This window comes from Ornithorhynchus anatinus, chromosome 11 (genome assembly GCF_004115215.2).
Source record: "Ornithorhynchus anatinus isolate Pmale09 chromosome 11, mOrnAna1.pri.v4, whole genome shotgun sequence".
Classification (NCBI taxonomy): Eukaryota; Metazoa; Chordata; class Mammalia; order Monotremata; family Ornithorhynchidae; genus Ornithorhynchus; species Ornithorhynchus anatinus.
The window spans coordinates 60,056,998-60,074,164 of record NC_041738.1 but is presented as its reverse complement, the minus strand read 5'-3'; the positions used below and the strand labels follow the sequence as shown (position 1 = coordinate 60,074,164).

The 17,167-nt window shown below is 64.4% G+C and overlaps 2 protein-coding genes across 6 annotated transcripts; one reads left to right on the top strand and one right to left on the bottom strand.

The window, feature by feature from the left end:
• Positions 1–2,534: 2,534 nt before the first annotated feature.
• ATXN7L3 (ataxin 7 like 3) lies at positions 2,535–10,709 on the top strand. 5 transcript variants are annotated; one of them, XM_029075568.2, is made up of 13 exons: positions 2,535–2,636; positions 4,425–4,539; positions 4,696–4,828; positions 5,177–5,348; positions 6,556–6,653; positions 7,011–7,033; positions 7,235–7,280; positions 7,416–7,447; positions 8,154–8,222; positions 8,348–8,421; positions 8,599–8,670; positions 8,787–8,917; positions 9,122–10,709. In XM_029075568.2, exons 2-13 carry the CDS (start codon positions 4,489–4,491, stop codon positions 9,277–9,279), a joined length of 1,059 nt encoding a protein of 352 aa, XP_028931401.1. In that variant the 5' UTR covers positions 2,535–2,636; positions 4,425–4,488; the 3' UTR covers positions 9,280–10,709. The 5 variants fall into 5 exon arrangements, with proteins under 5 accessions (XP_028931401.1, XP_028931399.1, XP_028931403.1 ...); XM_029075566.2 differs by having other exon boundaries at positions 8,133–8,222; XM_029075570.2 differs by having other exon boundaries at positions 2,536–2,636; positions 8,378–8,421.
• A 145-nt stretch (positions 10,710–10,854) lies between these two features.
• TMUB2 (transmembrane and ubiquitin like domain containing 2) lies at positions 10,855–13,503 on the bottom strand. Its single transcript, XM_001519611.5, has 2 exons — positions 12,367–13,503; positions 10,855–11,893 (listed from the first exon to the last, which is right to left on the bottom strand). Exons 1-2 carry the CDS (start codon positions 12,954–12,956, stop codon positions 11,518–11,520), a joined length of 966 nt encoding a protein of 321 aa, XP_001519661.4. The 5' UTR covers positions 12,957–13,503; the 3' UTR covers positions 10,855–11,517.
• Between the last annotated feature and the right edge of the window lie 3,664 nt (positions 13,504–17,167).

Below are 17,167 nucleotides of genomic sequence, written 5' to 3'. Positions count from 1 at the left end.
CAGTGGAAAGAGCCCGGGCTTGGGAGCCAGAGGTCATGGGTTCTAGTCCCCGCTCTGCCGCTTGTCAGCGGTGTGACTTTGGGCCAGTCACTTCACTTCTCCGGGCCTCAGCGACCTCGTCTGGAAAATGGGGATGAAGACTGTGAGCCCCACGTGGTGTGACTTTGGGCCAGTCACTTCACTTCTCTGGGCCTCAGTGGACAACCTGATCACCTTGAATCCCCCCAGCGCTTAGAACAGGGCTTTGCACATTGTAAGCGCTTAACAAATACCATCATCATTATTATAAATAGAATCATAGATACACGCATCATTAACAAAATAGAGCAATAAATAGCATATGAAATGCGCACAGTGCTGTGGGTATTTATTGAGTGCTTACTGTGTGCAGAGCGCTTTCCTAAGCGCTTGGAAAGTAGCGCTTTGCCAAGCAGCGTGGCTCAGGGGCAAGAGCCCCGGCTTGGGAGTCAGAGGACATGGGTTCTAATCCCCACCCCGCCCCCTGTCAGCCGTGGGACTTTGGGCAAGTCACTTCACTTCTCTGGGCACGTGTCTTCACTTCTGTGCCTCAGTGCCCTCATCTGTAAAATGGGGGTGAAGACCGTGAGCCCCACGTGGGACCACCTGATGACCTCGGATCTCCCCCAGCGCTTAGCCTAATGTAAGCGCGGAAGAAATTCCGTCAATATTCAAATGGGGATGAAGACCGTGAGCCCCACGTGGGACCACCTGATGACCTTGCGTCTCCCCAGCGCTTGGCACAGTGCTTCTTGCGATTAACTTGTCTTGTTTTCGTCCGTCCGTCTCCCCCGATTAGACCGTGAGCCCGTCATTGGGCCGGGATAATAATCATAATAATGATGTTGGTATTTGGTAAGCGCTTACTATGCGCAGAGCACTGTTCTAAGCGCTGGGGTAGATTTACAGGGTAATCAGGTTGTCCCACGTGAGGCTCACATTCTTAATCCCCATTTTACAGATGAGGTCACTGAGGCACAGAGAAGTGAAGTGACTTGACCAAGGTCACACAGCTGGGAAGTGGCAGAACCAGGCTTCAAATCCACGACCTCTGATTCCCAAGCCCGTGCTCTTTCCACTGAGCCACGCTGGGATGGTCTCTCTCTGTTGCCGAACTGCCCATTCCAAGCGCTTGGTCCAGTGCTCTGCACGTAGTAAGCGCTCGACAAATGCTACTGAATGAACAGTAAGCGCTGAAGAAATCTCATCAATATTCAAATGGCGATGAAGACCGTGAGCCCCTCCTGATGACCTTGCATGTCCCCCCAGCGCTTAGAAGCAGCGTGACTCAGTGGAAAGAGCCCGGGCTTGGGAGTCAGAGGTCGTGAGTTCGAATCCCGACAGCTGGGTGACTGTGGGCGAGTCTCTTCACTTCTCTGGGCCTCAGTTCCCTCATCTGTAAAAGGGGGATGAAGACTGTGAGCCTCACGTGGGACAGCCTGATGACCCCGTATCTCCCCCAGCGCTTAGAACAGTGCTCCGCACATAGTAAGCGCTTAACAGATACCAACATTATTATTCTCTGTGCCTCGGTTCCCTCATCTGCAAAACGGGGATGAAGACTGTGAGCCTCGCGTGGGGCGACCTGATGACCCTGTATCTCCCCCAGCGCTTAGAACAGTGCTCCGCACGTAGTAAGCGCTTAACAGATACCAACATTAGTATTATTCTCTGTGCCTCAGTGACCTCATCTGTAAAACGGGGATGAACCGTGAGCCTCCCGTGGGCCCACCTGATGACCCCCTATCTCCCCCAGCGCTTAGAACGGCGCTCCGCACATAGTAAGCGCTTAACAAATACCGACCTTATTAGAACAGCGCTGGGCACCGAGTAAGCGCTTAAGAAATAGCAACACTGGGGGGAGGCGGGAAGGCGGCACGTGGCGGGGCGGTGGGGTCCCGCCGGGGCTCCGGCTTCCCGCCGCGGCGGGGGGGGGGGGAGGGGCGGCGAGGTGACGGTTTCCGGCGGCGGGAGGGAGGGACGGGGGAGACGCCTCCGGCCGCCGCCGCCGCCTCCCCCCCGCCCGCCGGGATTGCAACAATGGAGCGGCCCGGCAGGGGGCGCCCCGCCCCGCCCCCGGCAAGGCGGTCTGGGCCTCCCATTGGTCCGCCCGCGCGGGCGCCGCGCTCCCATTGGCCGAGGCGCGCCCGCAGCCCCGCCCCCGCCCCACCGCGCCCCCGGTGGCCGATGCTGGTGCTGCGGCGGCGGCGGCTGCGCCGAGGGAGGGGGAGGGGGAGGGCAGAGCGCAGCAGCAGCAGCAGCGGCAGCAGCGGCAGCAGCAGCGGCAGCAGCGGCAACAGCGGCAGCGCCGCCCCCGCCCCGCCCCCGCAGCCAGGGGCAGGGCAGGGCAGGGCAGGGGTCCCGCTTCCGGTCCCGGTCCCGCTCCCGGTCCCGGTCCCGCCCGGGGGGAGGAGCAGGAGCAGGAGGAGGAGGAGGAGGAGGAGCAGTCCGGCCCCTCCCATTCCTCCCCTCCCCTCCCCCGGCCCGGCCCGGCCCGGCCCGGCCCCGGCCCCGGCCCCCGGGGGCGCCAGCGGGGCCATGGACAGCCGCGCCCGCAGCCTCCGCCTCCGCCTCCGCCGCCCCCGGGCCGGGCCGTGACCCGGGAGCCCCCGGCCGGGGTGAGTGCGGGACGTGCGGGGAAGGGGGGGGAGGGGAGGGGGGGGAGCGCGGCCCGGGGGGAGGGGCTGCACTGGGGGAGGGGCCGTCGTCCGCCCCCTCCTCCGTCCCCTCCCCTCCATCCAGCCCCCCCCCCCACCCCCAGGCCTCCGGGCCGCTTCCCCCCCCTGTGGTCCCCCCGGCCCCGGCCGGGCTGTCCCGGCCCCGGCCCCGCAAGAGGCCTTTGTTCCCCGAGGAGCTGCTGCCCCACTGCGGCTGCAGCCGTGGAGACGGAGGGCCGACCCCTGCCCCAGGCCCCCGGCCCCCTGCCCCAGGCCCCCTGCCCCCCGCCCCCTGATCCCCTGCTCCAGCCGCAGACACCCAGCACCACCCCCCGGCTTCAGCCTTCCAGCTCTACCCCGGACCCCCAGCTCCGGCCCCTCGGCCCCAGATCCCCCCCCCCCAGTTCCCCCACCACCCCCAGACCCCTAGCCGTAGAGACGGAGGGACGCCCCCTGCCCCAGACCCCCTCCTCCAGCCCCAGACCTCCCCACGGCAGTCCCAGACACCCGGCACCACCCCCAGACTCCCCGGCTTTAGCCCCAGGCTCCCAGCCCCAGACTTCCAGCCCTACCCCGGACCCCCAGCACCAGAACCCCAGCTCCCCCACCACCTCCAGACCCCCCACCTCCTCCAGCCCCCCCAGCCCTACCCGTAGACACCCCCCCCCCATGTCCACCCATAGATCCCCCAGCACCACCCCCAAACCCCCAGCACCAGACCCCCCAGCTCCCCCACCACCTCCAGACACCCCCCAGCCCCACCCGTAGACCCCCCCCCAGCTCCACCCATAGAACCCCCAGCACCACCCCCAAACCCCCAACACTAGACCCCCCCCCCCCAGCTCCCCCACCACCCCCAGCCCCCCAGCACCAGCCCCTCAACCCCAGCCCCTCCGGCCTTCCTCCCTTCCATTCCACTCTCCTCGGGGGGCCCGGCCTTGGCCCGGCTGATGCTCCCCACGAGGAAGACGGAGGGGAAGGGACCCTCTCCATCTTCTCTCTCCCACCACCTCTCCACCTCGGGGGCCTGGGCACGTCCATCCGTCTGTCCACCTGATCCGTCTGTCCACCTGCCCGCCCGAGAAGGGAAGCTCCCCTCCTCTGTGCCTTCTCTTCCACACAACCCCCCCATTTCCCCCATCACAAAGAGGACGGGGATTTGGGGTGTGGGGTTTTCTCGGCTGCCCCAAAAGGGAGTCGCCCGGGGCCGGAGGGTGTGGGAAAAATCGGGCTTGGCTATTGTGCCGTCCTTTTAGGCACCCGGTCCCCCTAAACCCTTCTCGTTCATTGATTAATTCATTCAATCCTATCGATTGAGTGCTTCCTGCGTGCAGAGCACCGTACTAAGCGCTTGGGAGAGTACAGTAGAATGAGAAACAGTCACATTCCCTGCCCCCGGTGAATGTGCAGTCTAGAAGGGACCAGAGGAACCGCCTCCCGTTTCCACGTGGGCCTGCCATCCATCGGTCGTATTTCCTGAGCGTTCACCGTGAGCAGGACGCCGTACTAAGCGTTTGGGAGGCACCCTGCCCGGTGAGGTGGCTGAGGAGGGAGTCGGGGGTGGAGGAGCAGCGAAGCTGGCGTTTCTCCCCGGCCTTTGGGGGGGGTCTCACGTGGTCGACCCGGTCTGCGACCTTTCAGTCCTTAAGAGGAAAAGGGGAGGCAGTGGCGTCTCGTCCCCCCCAAGCGCTCAGTATGGTGCCGTGTGCCGGCCCGCTGCCTGACTGATCGATTGGCCTGTGTGTGCAGTGGACTCGCCGCCCCACCGTGCTATGAACAGTCCCAGTGTCCTCTTCTCCCCGAGGGTTTGCAAATGAAAATGGAGGAAATGTCTTTGTCTGGCCTGGATAACAGCAAGCTGGAGGTGACCGTGTGGGAGCCCCTGGGTGGGGGTTTGGGATGGGGAGGGGAGACTCCGCGGGGCTCACTGGCAGCGGGTGGATTGGGGGCGGAGGAGCCGCGTGGCGCGGCGGGGTGCCCCCCCCACCCTGTGACCCCCCCCTTCCTCGGCCCCCCTCAGGCCTTTGCTCACGAGATCTTCACGGACTTGGTGGAGGATGCCTGCCTGGGGCTCTGCTTCGAGGTTCACCGGGCGGTCAAGTGCGGCTACTTCTTCCTGGACGACACGGACCCCGACAGCATGAAGGACTTCGGTGAGACTGGGCCGCCGAGGGCCACCGCCCCGGCGTCAGGGCCTGGGTTTCGCCGCTCCTCCTGGAGGCCCTGGGACCCGCCCCTTCCCTCGCCCTTTCCCCATCCCCTCTCCCACGGCCTCTACGGGGAGCCCTTCGAGTTGGGCATCTTGCTGGACCCCGACGGGCCCCGACCTCTTAGGCCGGGGCGGCCGCCTAAAGCCCCACTCCCACTCGAGGCCCGAGGGCTTCGGGGCAGGAGAGGAGCCGGACCTTCCCAGGTGACTCCTGGGTCCGGGAGGACGGCACGGGGGCCGCGGGGGGGAGGGGAGCCGGGACCGAGCCGAGCTCCTCCCCTTTCCCCTGCAGAAATTGTGGACCAGCCCGGGGTGGACATCTTCGGGCAGGTGTACAACCAGTGGAAGAACAAGGAGTGCGTCTGCCCCAACTGCAGCCGCAGCATCGCGGCTTCCCGCTTCGCCCCCCACCTGGAGAAATGCCTGGGCATGGGCCGCAACAGCAGCCGTATCGCCAATCGCCGGTGCGTCCGGACCCCCGCCCTTCCCGGGCTCCCAGCCGCCCCCCCGGACCTCTGGCTGCACCCCCGGGGCTCGGCTCCTGGGGTTTGCCCGCTCTTCAGTCAGTCGGTCGGTCAGTTGTATTTATAGAGCGCTTACTGTGTGCAGAGCACCGTACTTAAGCGCTTGGGGGAATACAACGTCACGACAGGCACATTCCCTGCCCGAAACGAGCTTACATTCTAATTTACAATGGTGTCTTTGGAGCGCTTTCTGTACACTGGGAAGAGCACGACGCAGTCGACGGAGTCGGGCCCTGCCCACAAGGAGCAACATTAATAGAATTTACCGATGGGTCTGTTGCAAGCGCTTCTTATAGTGCTTTGCACAGAGTAAGCGCTCAGTAAATACGACCAGAGGTGATAAGCGCCTGGGGTCCCGGGCTCGGTACTCTGGTGTTCCGCGACCCCGACTCCTGGGCTCGGCATTCCCGGGCTCCTGCTGGGTTCTCTCTTGGCTGGAGAAGCGGCGTGGCTTAGTGAATAGAGCCCAGGCCTGGGAGCCAGAAGGACCTGGGTTCTAATCCCGGCTCTGCCACGGGCCTCCTGGGTGACCCTGGGCAAGTTGCTTCGCTATGAGAAGCGGCAAGGCGTAATGGATAGAGCATGGGCCCGGGAGGCAGAAGGTCATGGATTCTAATCCCGGCTCTGCCACCCGTCTGCTGTGTGACCTTGGGCAAGTCACTTCACTTCTCTGGGCCTCAGTTCCCTCATCTGTAAAATGGGGATTGAGCCTGCCAGCCCCTTGTGGGCGGGGATTGTCTCTCTCTGTTGCTGGATTCTGCTTCCCAGGTGCTTAGTACAGGGCTCTGCACACAGTAAGTGCTCAATAAATAGGATCGAAGGAAGGACAGGGACTGGGTTCGACCCGATTCACTTGTCTCGACCCCAGCGCTTAGTAAAGTGCCTAGCGCGTAGTAAAAGTGCGCAACAAATACCGAAATTATTATTAAATTGTTAGTCACTGGGCCTCAGGGACCTCATCTGGAAAATGGGGATGAAGAACTGCATCTAACCCGCTTACCTCGTATCTACCCCAACGCTTAGTATAGTGCCTGGCACCTAGTAAGCGCTTCCCGCGTACGACAATTATTGTTATCACCGCCACACTGCACCGCCCTGCTCCCTAATAATAATGGTAACTGTGATGGGTTTCTCCCCGCCCCGGCAGGATCGCCAGCAGCAACAACATGAACAAGTCCGAGAGCGACCAAGAGGACAACGACGACATCAATGATAACGACTGGTCGTACGGTTCGGAGAAGAAAGGTGGTCGCCCGGGGCGGACCGGGGGAAGGCCGGGCGGGGCGCGGATCCGGGACGCCGGGGAGAGGGGCTGGGGCAGGCGGAGGTCGCAAATGGGCCCTGGGAGGGGCACGCGTGGAGCGTTCAGTCGTATTTATTGAGCGCTCACTGTGTGCAAAGCACTGTACTAAGCTCTTGGGAGAGTACACTACAAAAACAGACACATTCCCTGCTCACAACGGAGCTTCTACTCACAGAGTCTTGGATTTGGCGTTGCAGTGCTAGCCCCCAGCCTAAACTCTCCTTCCTTCCTTCTTCCGCCCTTCTTCCTCCTCCTCCTGCTCCCCGTCCTTCTCTTTCTGCTCCATTCCTCCACCACAGCCAAGAAGAGAAAATCAGACAAGGTGAGCGGGCTCTTGGGAGCGCGGAAAAGGCCGGGAGAGGAGCAAAGAGCTCCAGCGGGGCCCGGGTGGGGGCTGGAGACCCTCCCCCGGGGCCCGGAAGACCCGGGGGTCCGGTCGGGACCCTTAGGGGGAGTAGAGCACTTGATCCGCGTCCTCGGGGCGGAGCCCCTCCCCACAGAGCCCCCCTCTCTCTCGTTCCAGAACCCTAACTCACCTCGCCGTTCCAAATCTCTCAAACACAAAAACGGTGAGTGGTTTGGGGGCAAGGTTTGGTCCGGCGGGGGTGAGGTCGGAGCCCTTCCTGCCCGCCCCGGACCGAGCTCCCGGCCTGGTGCCCCTTGTGCTGACCCCCTCCCCCCTCAATTCTCTTGCCTTCTCGTAGGGGAGCTCAGCAGCAACTCTGACCCCTTCAAGGTGAGCAGGTGACCCGCCCCCTCGTCCCCTGGGCTGGGCTGGGGTCTCTCCCGGGGAGAGAACGGGGGCCCTGGGCCGGAGGCTGTCCGCTTCTCGCCTGCTGGGGGGCGGGGCGGGGCGGGGCGGGGGGCCTCCCAATGCTCAAGAGCCAGCCAAGAGAAGCAGCGTGGCGTCGTGGCTAGAGCCCGGGTCTGGGAGTCAGGAGCTCCTGGGTTCTAATTCCCCCTCAGCCGCTTGTCTGCCGTGTGACCTTGGGCAGGTCACTTCCCTTCTCTGGGCCTCAGTGACCTCATCTGGAAGATGGGGATGGAGACTGGGAGCCCTGTGTGGGCCAGGGACTGTCCGACCCGATTTGCCGGTATTCACCACCGTGCTTAGTATAGTGCCTGGCACGTAGTAAGTGCTTGCTTCCCAAATATCTTGATTATTATTAAAGAGCCACTTACGGCCAACCTCTGGGAGGGGTGGGGGGGGCGCGTTCCGTAGGTTGCTGCCCCCTCCCTTCCCAAATCTCTTCTCTCCTACCCCACTCGAGACCCTCTCTTTTCCTCCTCTCTGCCACCATGACTCTTCTCCCCCTCCCCGTGACCCTCCCTTCTCCCTCCTGCCCACCACCACCGAGACCCCGTCCTCTGCCCCTCCCCGCCACCGTGACCGTCTGTTCTCCCCCTCCCCCCCCACCGAGACCCCGTGCTCTGCCCTGCAGTACAGCAGCTCGGCCGGGATCAACTACGAGTCTCTGGGCCCCGAGGAGCTGCGCTCTCTGCTTACCACCGTGAGCCTCCGGGACGGGGGGCGGTGGGAGCGCGCGCGCGTGTCCGCGCGTACAGGGGCTCGCGTGCGTGCATGCCGGGGGGAGAAGGGTCGCCGGGCTCGGCACTCAGGCCCGCCCCCCTCCAGCCCCTCCTCACCTCTGCGTCCCTCTGGCAGCAATGCGGGGTGATCTCCGAACACACTAAGAAGATGTGCACGAGGTGGGTGTGCGGCCCGGCCCCGCGGGGGGCGGGGGGCGCCGCCCCTCGGGCCCCGAACGTGGGGGAGGAGGAGGAGGGCGGGGCCGGGACCGCCAGGCGCCCCCTCCCCCCCCCCCGCCCCCGTCCCCCAGCTCTGAAGGTCCCCCGCTTTCTCCCCCCCCCACCCCCGCGGGGCAGGTCCCTGCGCTGCCCCCAGCATACGGACGAGCAGCGGCGGGCGGTCAGAGTCTACCAGCTGGGCTCCTCCGCGTAAGTGGCCCTGGGGCCGGGCGAGGGGATTCGGGGCCGGGCGGAGGAGGGGGGCCGCCCGGTTCCCCGCCGACCCGGGGCCCGTCCCCACCCCAACCCCCGGGCGTCGTCCGCAGCTCGCTGCCCGAGGTGGAAGGCTCGGCGGAGAACAGCTTCGACGGGGCCGAGGGCCAGGCCCTGATGAGCCGGCTGCAGTGGGACGGGCCCGCGGACCTCTCCCCCCCGGACTCCGCCTCCTCCAAGACCAGTGAGCGCCGCCGCTGGGCCGAGGGGAGGGGGTGAGGGCCGGGGGTCGGGTGGGGGGGGCCCCCGGGACCCGGCGGCGGCCGCGGCCCGGCAAGCCCCGGGCCCGAGGTCCCGACCCGCGTCCGGGCCTCTCGGCTCGGGGGGCGGGGTGGCGGGGAGCGGCCCGGAGGTCGCCCACCGGCCCTCCCCCTCGGCCCCTCCCCAGGCACCAACAATTCCGAGTCGCGCAAGAGCAAGAAGAAGAAGCCGCCCCTGAGCTTGGCGGGCCCGGGCCCCGGCCTGGGCTCCAGCAAAAAGAAGAAGCCCAAGCCGCCCGCGCCCCTGGCGCCCCCCACGCCCGGTATCTACGACGACGTCAACTGAGCTGCGGCATCTCCCCGGGCGCCCCGACGGCGCCCCCCAAGCGAGGGGGAGGCCCGGCGGGGCCACGGGCCGCGGGAGGCCCCGGGGCTCGGACGCGCCCCCGGCCGACGCCCCCGCGGCCGGGCGACGGCGCCCAAGGAGACGGAGGCCGGCCCCGGACGCGCGGCCCCGCGTGGACCCGGGCCGGGCCGCCTCCGGGCGATTCCGCTCGGGGCCGGCCGGGAAGCCCCGTTGTGGGGGTGGCCCCGGCTGGAAGCTCCGCGTGTGGACGTGGGGACGGCGATCCGGCGGTAGAGGCGGGAGGGCGGCTCCGGCCCCGCCCGGCCTCCCTCCGGTGCCCCGCGGCCCCGGTCCCCCCCGGCTCCACCCTCTCCTCCTCCTCCTCTTCCCCGGCCCCGCGGGAAGCCGGGGGTCTTCGCGTCCGGCCCGCGGCGGGCTGCCGGACGGAGGGGCCGGGCCGGGGCTCCGACTTGGCCGACGACCCGACTCGGTCAGTGACCCGGGGCTGGGGTTGAAGGTGGGAGGGGGCGGGGGGTGCACCCTAGCTGGCACGGTGCTGCTTCGTTTTTTGTTTTTTACCTCATCCCCCTCCTGGGGAAAGGGCTCGCTCGCTCCCAGGGTGGCTCCAGCTCCCCGCCCCCCACCCTGGACTCCCGCGGGTCCCATAGTGGGGTGCGGCTGCCGCCTGCCCCCCTGCCTCCCCGGCCCCCCTCCCCTCCCCGCCGGCTGGCCGTCGCTCTGGCTGTTCTCACGTTATTTATTATTCTGGTCTGGCGGCCGGGGGCCCCAGGCTGGGAGGCCCGGGCCCGCTGTGATCCAGGTGGCCTCGGCCTCCTCTGCCCCGCTGGGTGGGGGTGTGGGGGCCGGGGAGGGCTCTCTCCTGTTTCCACGTGGCCTGGGCCGGGCGGAGGGGTGGTCCCAAACCGGCGCCCCTTTCCCAGAGTCCCCGCGGGGGCTGAACTCCAACGGGCCGGGTCCCGGGGAGAGGGAGGAGAGGCCATGTGGACGTCCGCTCGGACCGCAGAACGAGCTTTTAACCTCCGACCGTGGCTGGGGGAAGGCGGGGGATCCCTCCCCTCCCCCCCGCGTCCCGGCCTCTGCCGGATTGGGGTGCCCGGGGGCCGCCTGCCCGCCCTGCCCTCGCCGGGCCCGGTCCGGCCGCTTCCGGTCCAAAAGGCCAGTTGGGAACCCGGCCTCCCTCCGCCACCCCACTCCCCCCACAGGCTCCAGGAGCAGAAAGGGCGAGGGCTCGGCCTGTCCGTTCCCCTTGACGGCCCTCGGGCTTCCCCTGAGGCCGGGGGTTGGGGGCAGGCGGGGCCCACCTCCACACGTCGCTCCCAGCCCCTACCCCCAGCTAGGTGTGCTGTTTCACCTTGTCCGACCTTGACGTGTCTGAGCCAAAGGGGGTGGGGGGGGGGGGAGGGTCGTGTTTCCGCGGGTCATCTAACCCCCTCCCCGAGGGCAGGATGCATGCCAGGACCGGGGGCGGGCGATGGGCACGACAGGGCCGTGGGGTCTGGAAACTTTTTATTTTTGCATATGTAATCCATCCCGTACAGGTAGCTAACTTTGTAAACGCTGTGTATGTCCCTCCCTCCCACCCACCCCAATAAACGCATCTCCCGATTGGTAAGCCACGTGTCGGAGTTCGGTGGGGCCGAGGTGCTTCCCGAAAGCCGGGGTCCGGGGCGCAGCCGAGCTCCTCCCCACCCCCCAAGATAGTTTGTGGGAGAGCCTGGCTTGGGCCCCGAGTCTGGCCGGCCCCCGCCTCACCTCGGAAGAAAACGTCACTCTCTCGTCTTCACCGATGCTGTATAAAAACTGGGGGGGGCGGGGGGGATCGTCGCAAGTGCTCTAGAAAAGTTGAGGAGCTTTGGTGCCTCTCCCGGACTGGGGGCGGTGGGAGGGGGTGCTTCCGGCCCACCCTTCCTGCCCCCCATTTAGGGTCCCGGGACCGGGTGTCGCCAATGCAAAAAGGAGCGACTCGGTGTGGGAGGGGGGCGGCGGAGGTGTGGGGGGTGGGGGTCCTCCCGAACCTGAAGCGTGCAAAGCCCGGGGTGGGGGAGGGGAAGGGGCAGCGGCGGGGGCCCCCTCCCCAAGTCCGTGGCGCGCCGGGCCCCGCCGGCGCCCGAGAGCCGGTCCGCCGGTCCGTCCGCCCGCCCGCCCGGGGCACGGCCTTCCATCGTGGGGGCGTCCTCCTTTCTCCCCCAGAGCGGGGTGGCCCCCCCCCGCCCCCCCTCACCGCCCGTACATGCCAAACACCAGGAAGCTGAAGAAGACGGTGATGCCCACCAGGGAGACGGTGGCGGGCGCGGTGAACAGCTGGCGGTAGTTGATGCGGAAGTACCAGATGACGCCCAGCATGACCACGAACACGGGCACCATGAGGTTGCCCAGGCCGAGGCCGGGGAGGGCGGAGAAGCCGGAGGCGGCGGGCCGGGGCCCGGGGCCCGGGGGCGCCGCGGGGTCCGGGGGGGCGGGGGCGGGACCGCGCTGGCAGTGGATGACGCAGTTGTCGGTGACGTGGAGGGAGCGCAGGGTGCGGGCCGGGTCCTGCAGCAGGTGGCCGCGGTAGATGAGCTTCACCTGGTGCTCCTGGCCGGGGAAGTACTTGCTTGGGCCGCACGGAGGGAGAGAGGGGGCGTCAAGGCCGGGCCCGGGGCGGACCCGCTCTTCTGCCATCTTCCCCGCCGCTCCGTACCGTGCTCGGCGCAGAAGAGACGCTTCGCGGTACCACCCTTTCAAGTGTTAGTCTCCCCGGCGAGTGGGGAGTGGCTCCCAGCGTGCGACCGGGGGGGAACCCGACGCCCCCAAATCGGCCCCCTGGGGATTTTGCCTTCTTACCACCCATCCTGTGGAAGGCTGGCATCCCCTCTAGATGTGGGCAGGGAATGTGTCTGTTAATTGTCGCACCGCACTCTCCCAGGTCCTTAGTACAGTGCTCTGCACACAGTAAGCGCTCAAAAAATACGACCGACCGGATGAATCCCCACGCTGTCTAGGGCCGGGCAGGGTGGGCGCCGGCTCCGGTCGGAGCCCAAGACGCAGAGGGTCGGGACCGGGGTGCCGCCCCTCCACCCCGGTTACCTCTTGAGGGTCCCCACGGTGTCCTCGGGGCGGGCCAGCGCCAGCTCCTCCGTGTCGTTCAGGAACTTGAGGCGCACGCTGATGAGGCTCGGGCCGCTCCCGCCGGGGCCGGGGGCCGGGGGCCCGGGGCCGCCCTCCCCCGCCGGGGCCCGCGGGGGCAGCCCCCGGATATCCAGCAGGGGGTCCGGGCCGGACTCGGCCCCTCCGCCGGCCCCGGGCTCCCCGGGGGGCTCGGCCTCCCCGCCCTCCTCCTCAGCCTTCTCCTCGCCCCGTGCGGACGACCCCGGGGGCTCGGCCGGCTGGGAGGCCACGGAGCCGCCCACGAGGTGGTCCACCCGGAGGCCGGCGGCGTCCCCGGCCGCCACGATGGTGCCCAGCAGTTGGCCGCTGCCGTCGGCCACGTAGGTGGAGAGCCAGGCCAGCACCAGGGCCAGGGCCAGCACCGCCACGCCCACGACCACCGTCACCTCGTTGCCCACCCCCTCGATGAAGGTGGCGTCGGGGGGGCTCCATGGCTGGACCGGGCTGCGGGGGGGCCGTTGGTCAGCGGCCTGCCGGGAGGAGGGGGGCAGCTGGTCAGTTAGTCGCATTTACCGAACATTTACCGTGCGCAGAGCGCTGTACTAAGCGCTTAGGGTAGACCGATTTGACCGCCCACGGCGAGCTTACGGTCGGCACCCGCTGCACCTTCCTGGTTTCTCAGCTAGTGGGACGGGAGACTGGGGATCCCCTGAAGCCCCGGGCGGCCCCCTGTCCAGCACGGAGGGAGCGGAGGGGTGGGGAGGCTCAACGGTCCCGTTCAAGCCCAGTCCCGTCCCAGCAGGGCAGGGGGAGTCCTGGGGGTCAGCAAAGGTCACTCGGGTACCGAGAGCGGGCACCCCGACCCCTCACCGAGGGGGACCGAGGCCGGGTCCCAGCCCGGGCCCGAGAGGCGCCGGGAAGACCCCCACGGGGGAGCGAGTGGCCCTCGGTCCTGAGGCCCGGGGACGCTTCAGGCCCCAAAACGGGGGAGGTTTGGCCGGGCAGAGACTCCCCGGCCTCGGTCCCTTGGCGTCTCCGTTCATTCAAGGGTATTTATTGAGCGCTTACTATGTGCGGAGCACTAAGCGCTTGGAATGCACACTCTCCATCCCTCTGTGTGTGCTGCTGTGTGACCTAGGGCAAGTCACTTCACTTCTCCGTGCCTCGGTTACCCCATCTGTAAAACGGGGACTAAGACTGTGAACCCCAAGTGGGACAACCTGATCACCTTGTATCTACCCCAGCGCTTAGAACAGTGCTTGGCTTAAATACCGTAATTCGGATGTGGGGCAGGGACTACGTCCAGCCCGATCTGCTTGTATCCCCCTCCCCCATACCAGCACTTAGGGAAGTAGTGTGGCTTAGCAGAAAGAAACCGGGCTTGGGAGTCAGAGGTCGTGGATTCGAATCCCGGATCTGCCACTTGTCAGCTGTGTGACCGCGGGCACGTCACTGCACTTCTCTGGGCCTCGGTTCCCTCATCTGTCAAATGGGAATGAAGACAGTGAGCCTCCCGTGGGGCCACCCGATGACCCTGGGTCTCCCCCAGCGCTTAGGACAGTGCTCTGCACAGAGTCAGCGCTTAAGAAATCCCAACATTCTTCTTCTTCTTCTTCTTCTTCTTCGGGAAGGTGCAGTCCGGGTTGGCCACCGGCAGCCGAGGTGGGTTAGGCCAAGGCCGGGGCGCGGAGGGTCACGGGAAATGGGGGGGGAGGGGCAAGGAGGAAGGGCAGAAGCGGCGCGCGCGCGCGCGCGAGGGGGGGGAGGGGAAGGCTGCGGTCGCGGGGGATGATGGGAGAATTCGGGCCCCGGGAAGAGCCGGCGGCCATGGGGCCGGAGCGGGGGCGACGCCCCTCGCGGGGGAGGCTCCCGCGCCCGCCCCGGCGGCTCGCGCCCCTCACCTGCCGCCGCCTCTACGCCTCCATCGCCACAGGACCCCGCGCGGGGCCCGCTGACGTCATCACGCCCGGCCCCGACGGCGGCCCCGCCGACCCGACGCGCCGTGATGACGTCACCGCCGAAGCGGCCTCCCTCCCCTCCCATCTGCTCCGATTCCGGGTTTGCGTCACCGATCCGGAAGGGGCGGAGCCTTGCAGGGGGCGGGGCTTAACCCAGAAGGGGGCGGGGCGGAGGCCCAGATCCAGGAGGCAGTGATGGTAATCGGCCTGATGGCAGCTGTTAAGGCTTACTGGGCGCGGAGCGCTGTTCTAAGCGCTGGGGGAGATGCAGGGTCATCAGGTGGTCCCACTTGAGGCTCACAGTTGATCCCCATTTGACAGATGAGGTCACTGAGCCCCAGAGGATAATAATGTTGGTATTTGTTAAGCGCTTATTCTGTGCAGAGCCCTGTTCTAAGCGCTGGGGGAGATGCAGGGTCATCAGGTGGTCCCACTTGAGGCTCACAGTTGATCCCCATTTGACAGATGAGGTCACTGAGCCCCATAGGATAATAATGTTGGTATTTGTTAAGCGCTTATTATGTGCAGAGCCCTGTTCTAAGCGCTGGGGGAGATGCAGGGTCATCAGGTGGTCCCACTTGAGGCTCACAGTTGATCCCCATTTGACAGATGAGGTCACTGAGCCCCATAGGATAATAATGTTGGTATTTGTTAAGCGCTTATTATGTGCAGAGCCCTGTTCTAAGCGCTGGGGGAGATGCAGGGTCATCAGGTGGTCCCACTTGAGGCTCACAGTTGATCCCCATTTGACAGATGAGGTCACTGAGCCCCATAGGATAATAATGTTGGTATTTGTTAAGCGCTTATTATGTGCAGAGCCCTGTTCTAAGCGCGGGGGAGATGCAGGGTCATCAGGTGGTCCCACTTGAGGCTCACAGTTGATCCCCATTTGACAGATGAGGTCACTGAGCCCCATAGGATAATAATGTTGGTATTTGTTAAGCGCTTATTATGTGCAGAGCCCTGTTCTAAGCGCTGGGGGAGATGCAGGGTCATCAGGTGGTCCCACTTGAGGCTCACAGTTGATCCCCATTTGACAGATGAGGTCACTGAGCCCCATAGGATAATAATGTTGGTATTTGTTAAGCGCTTATTATGTGCAGAGCCCTGTTCTAAGCGCTGGGGGAGATGCAGGGTCATCAGGTGGTCCCACTTGAGGCTCACAGTTGATCCCCATTTGACAGATGAGGTCACTGAGCCCCAGAGGATAATAATGTTGGTATTTGTTAAGCGCTTATTATGTGCAGAGCCCTGTTCTAAGCACTGGGGGAGATGCAGGGTCATCAGGTGGTCCCACTTGAGGCTCACAGTTGATCCCCATTTGACAGATGAGGTCACTGAGCCCCAGAGAATAATAATGTTGGTATTTGTTAAGCGCTTATTATGTGCTGAGCACTGTTCTAAGCGCTGGGGGAGATGCAGGGTCATCAGGTGGTCCCACTTGAGGCTCACAGTTGATCCCCATTTGACAGATGAGGTCACTGAGCCCCAGAGAATAATAATGTTGGTATTTGTTAAGCGCTTATTATGTGCTGAGCACTGTTCTAAGCGCTGGGGGAGATGCAGGGTCATCAGGTGGTCCCACTTGAGGCTCACAGTTGATCCCCATTTGACAGATGAGGTCACTGAGACCCAGAGAATAATAATGTTGGTATTTGTTAAGCGCCTACTCTGTGCTGAGCACTGTTCTAATGATAATAATGTTGGAATTTGTTAAGCGCTTACTCTGTGCAGAGCACTGTTCTAATGATGATAATGTTGGTATTTGTTAAACGCTTACTATGTGCAAAGCACTGTTCTAAGCGCTAGGGGAGATGCAGGGTCATCAGGTTGTCCCACGTGAGGCTCACAGTTAATCTGCATTTTACAGATGAAGGAACTGAGGCCCAGAGAAGCCCACAATCACACAGCAAACAGGTGGCAGAGTCGGGATTGGAACCCATGACCTCTGACTCCCAAGCTCGGGGTCTTTCCACTGAGCCACGCTGCTTCACTAGTGTCCTTCATTCAATTGCATTTATTATGATGATGATAATAACGGTGGTATTTGTTAAGCGCTTACTATGGGCCAAGCACTGTTCTAAGCGCAAGTCACTTCACTTCTCTGGGCCTCAGTGACCTCATCTGTAAAATGGGGATGAAGACTGTGAGCCCCACGTGGGACAACCTGATGACCCTGTATCTACCCCAATGCTTAGAACAGTGCTTGGCCCATAGTAAGCGCTTAACAAATACCACTATTATTACAAGGTGATCAGATTGTCCCACGTGGGGCTCACAGTTTTAATCCCCATTTTACAGATGAGGGAACTGAGGCCCAGAGAAGTGAAGTGACTTGCCCAGAGTCACCCAGCTGGCAAGCGGCGGAGCCGGGATTAGAGCCCATGGCCTTTGACTCCCAAGCCCGGGCTCTTTGCACTGAGCCACGCTGCTTCTCAAGCGATTACTGTGTGCAGAGCACTGTACTAAGTGCTTGGAATGTACCATTTGGCAACAGAGACAATCCCTGCCCAACAACGGGCTCACAGTTTAAAAGAGAAGCAGCGTGGCTTAGTGGAAAGAGCCTGGGCTTGGGAGTCAGAGGTCATGAGTTCGAATCCCAGCTCTGCCACTTGTCAGCTGTGTGACTGTGGGCAAGTCACTTCCCTTCCTCTATGCCTCAGTTCCCCCATCTGTAAAATGGGGATTAACTGTGAGCCTCACGTGGGACAACCTGATTACCCTGTATCTCCCCCAGCGCTTAGAACAGTGCTCTGCACATAGTAAGCGCTTAACAAATACCAACATTATTATTAAAAGGGGAAGGCACTCCTCACCCAACT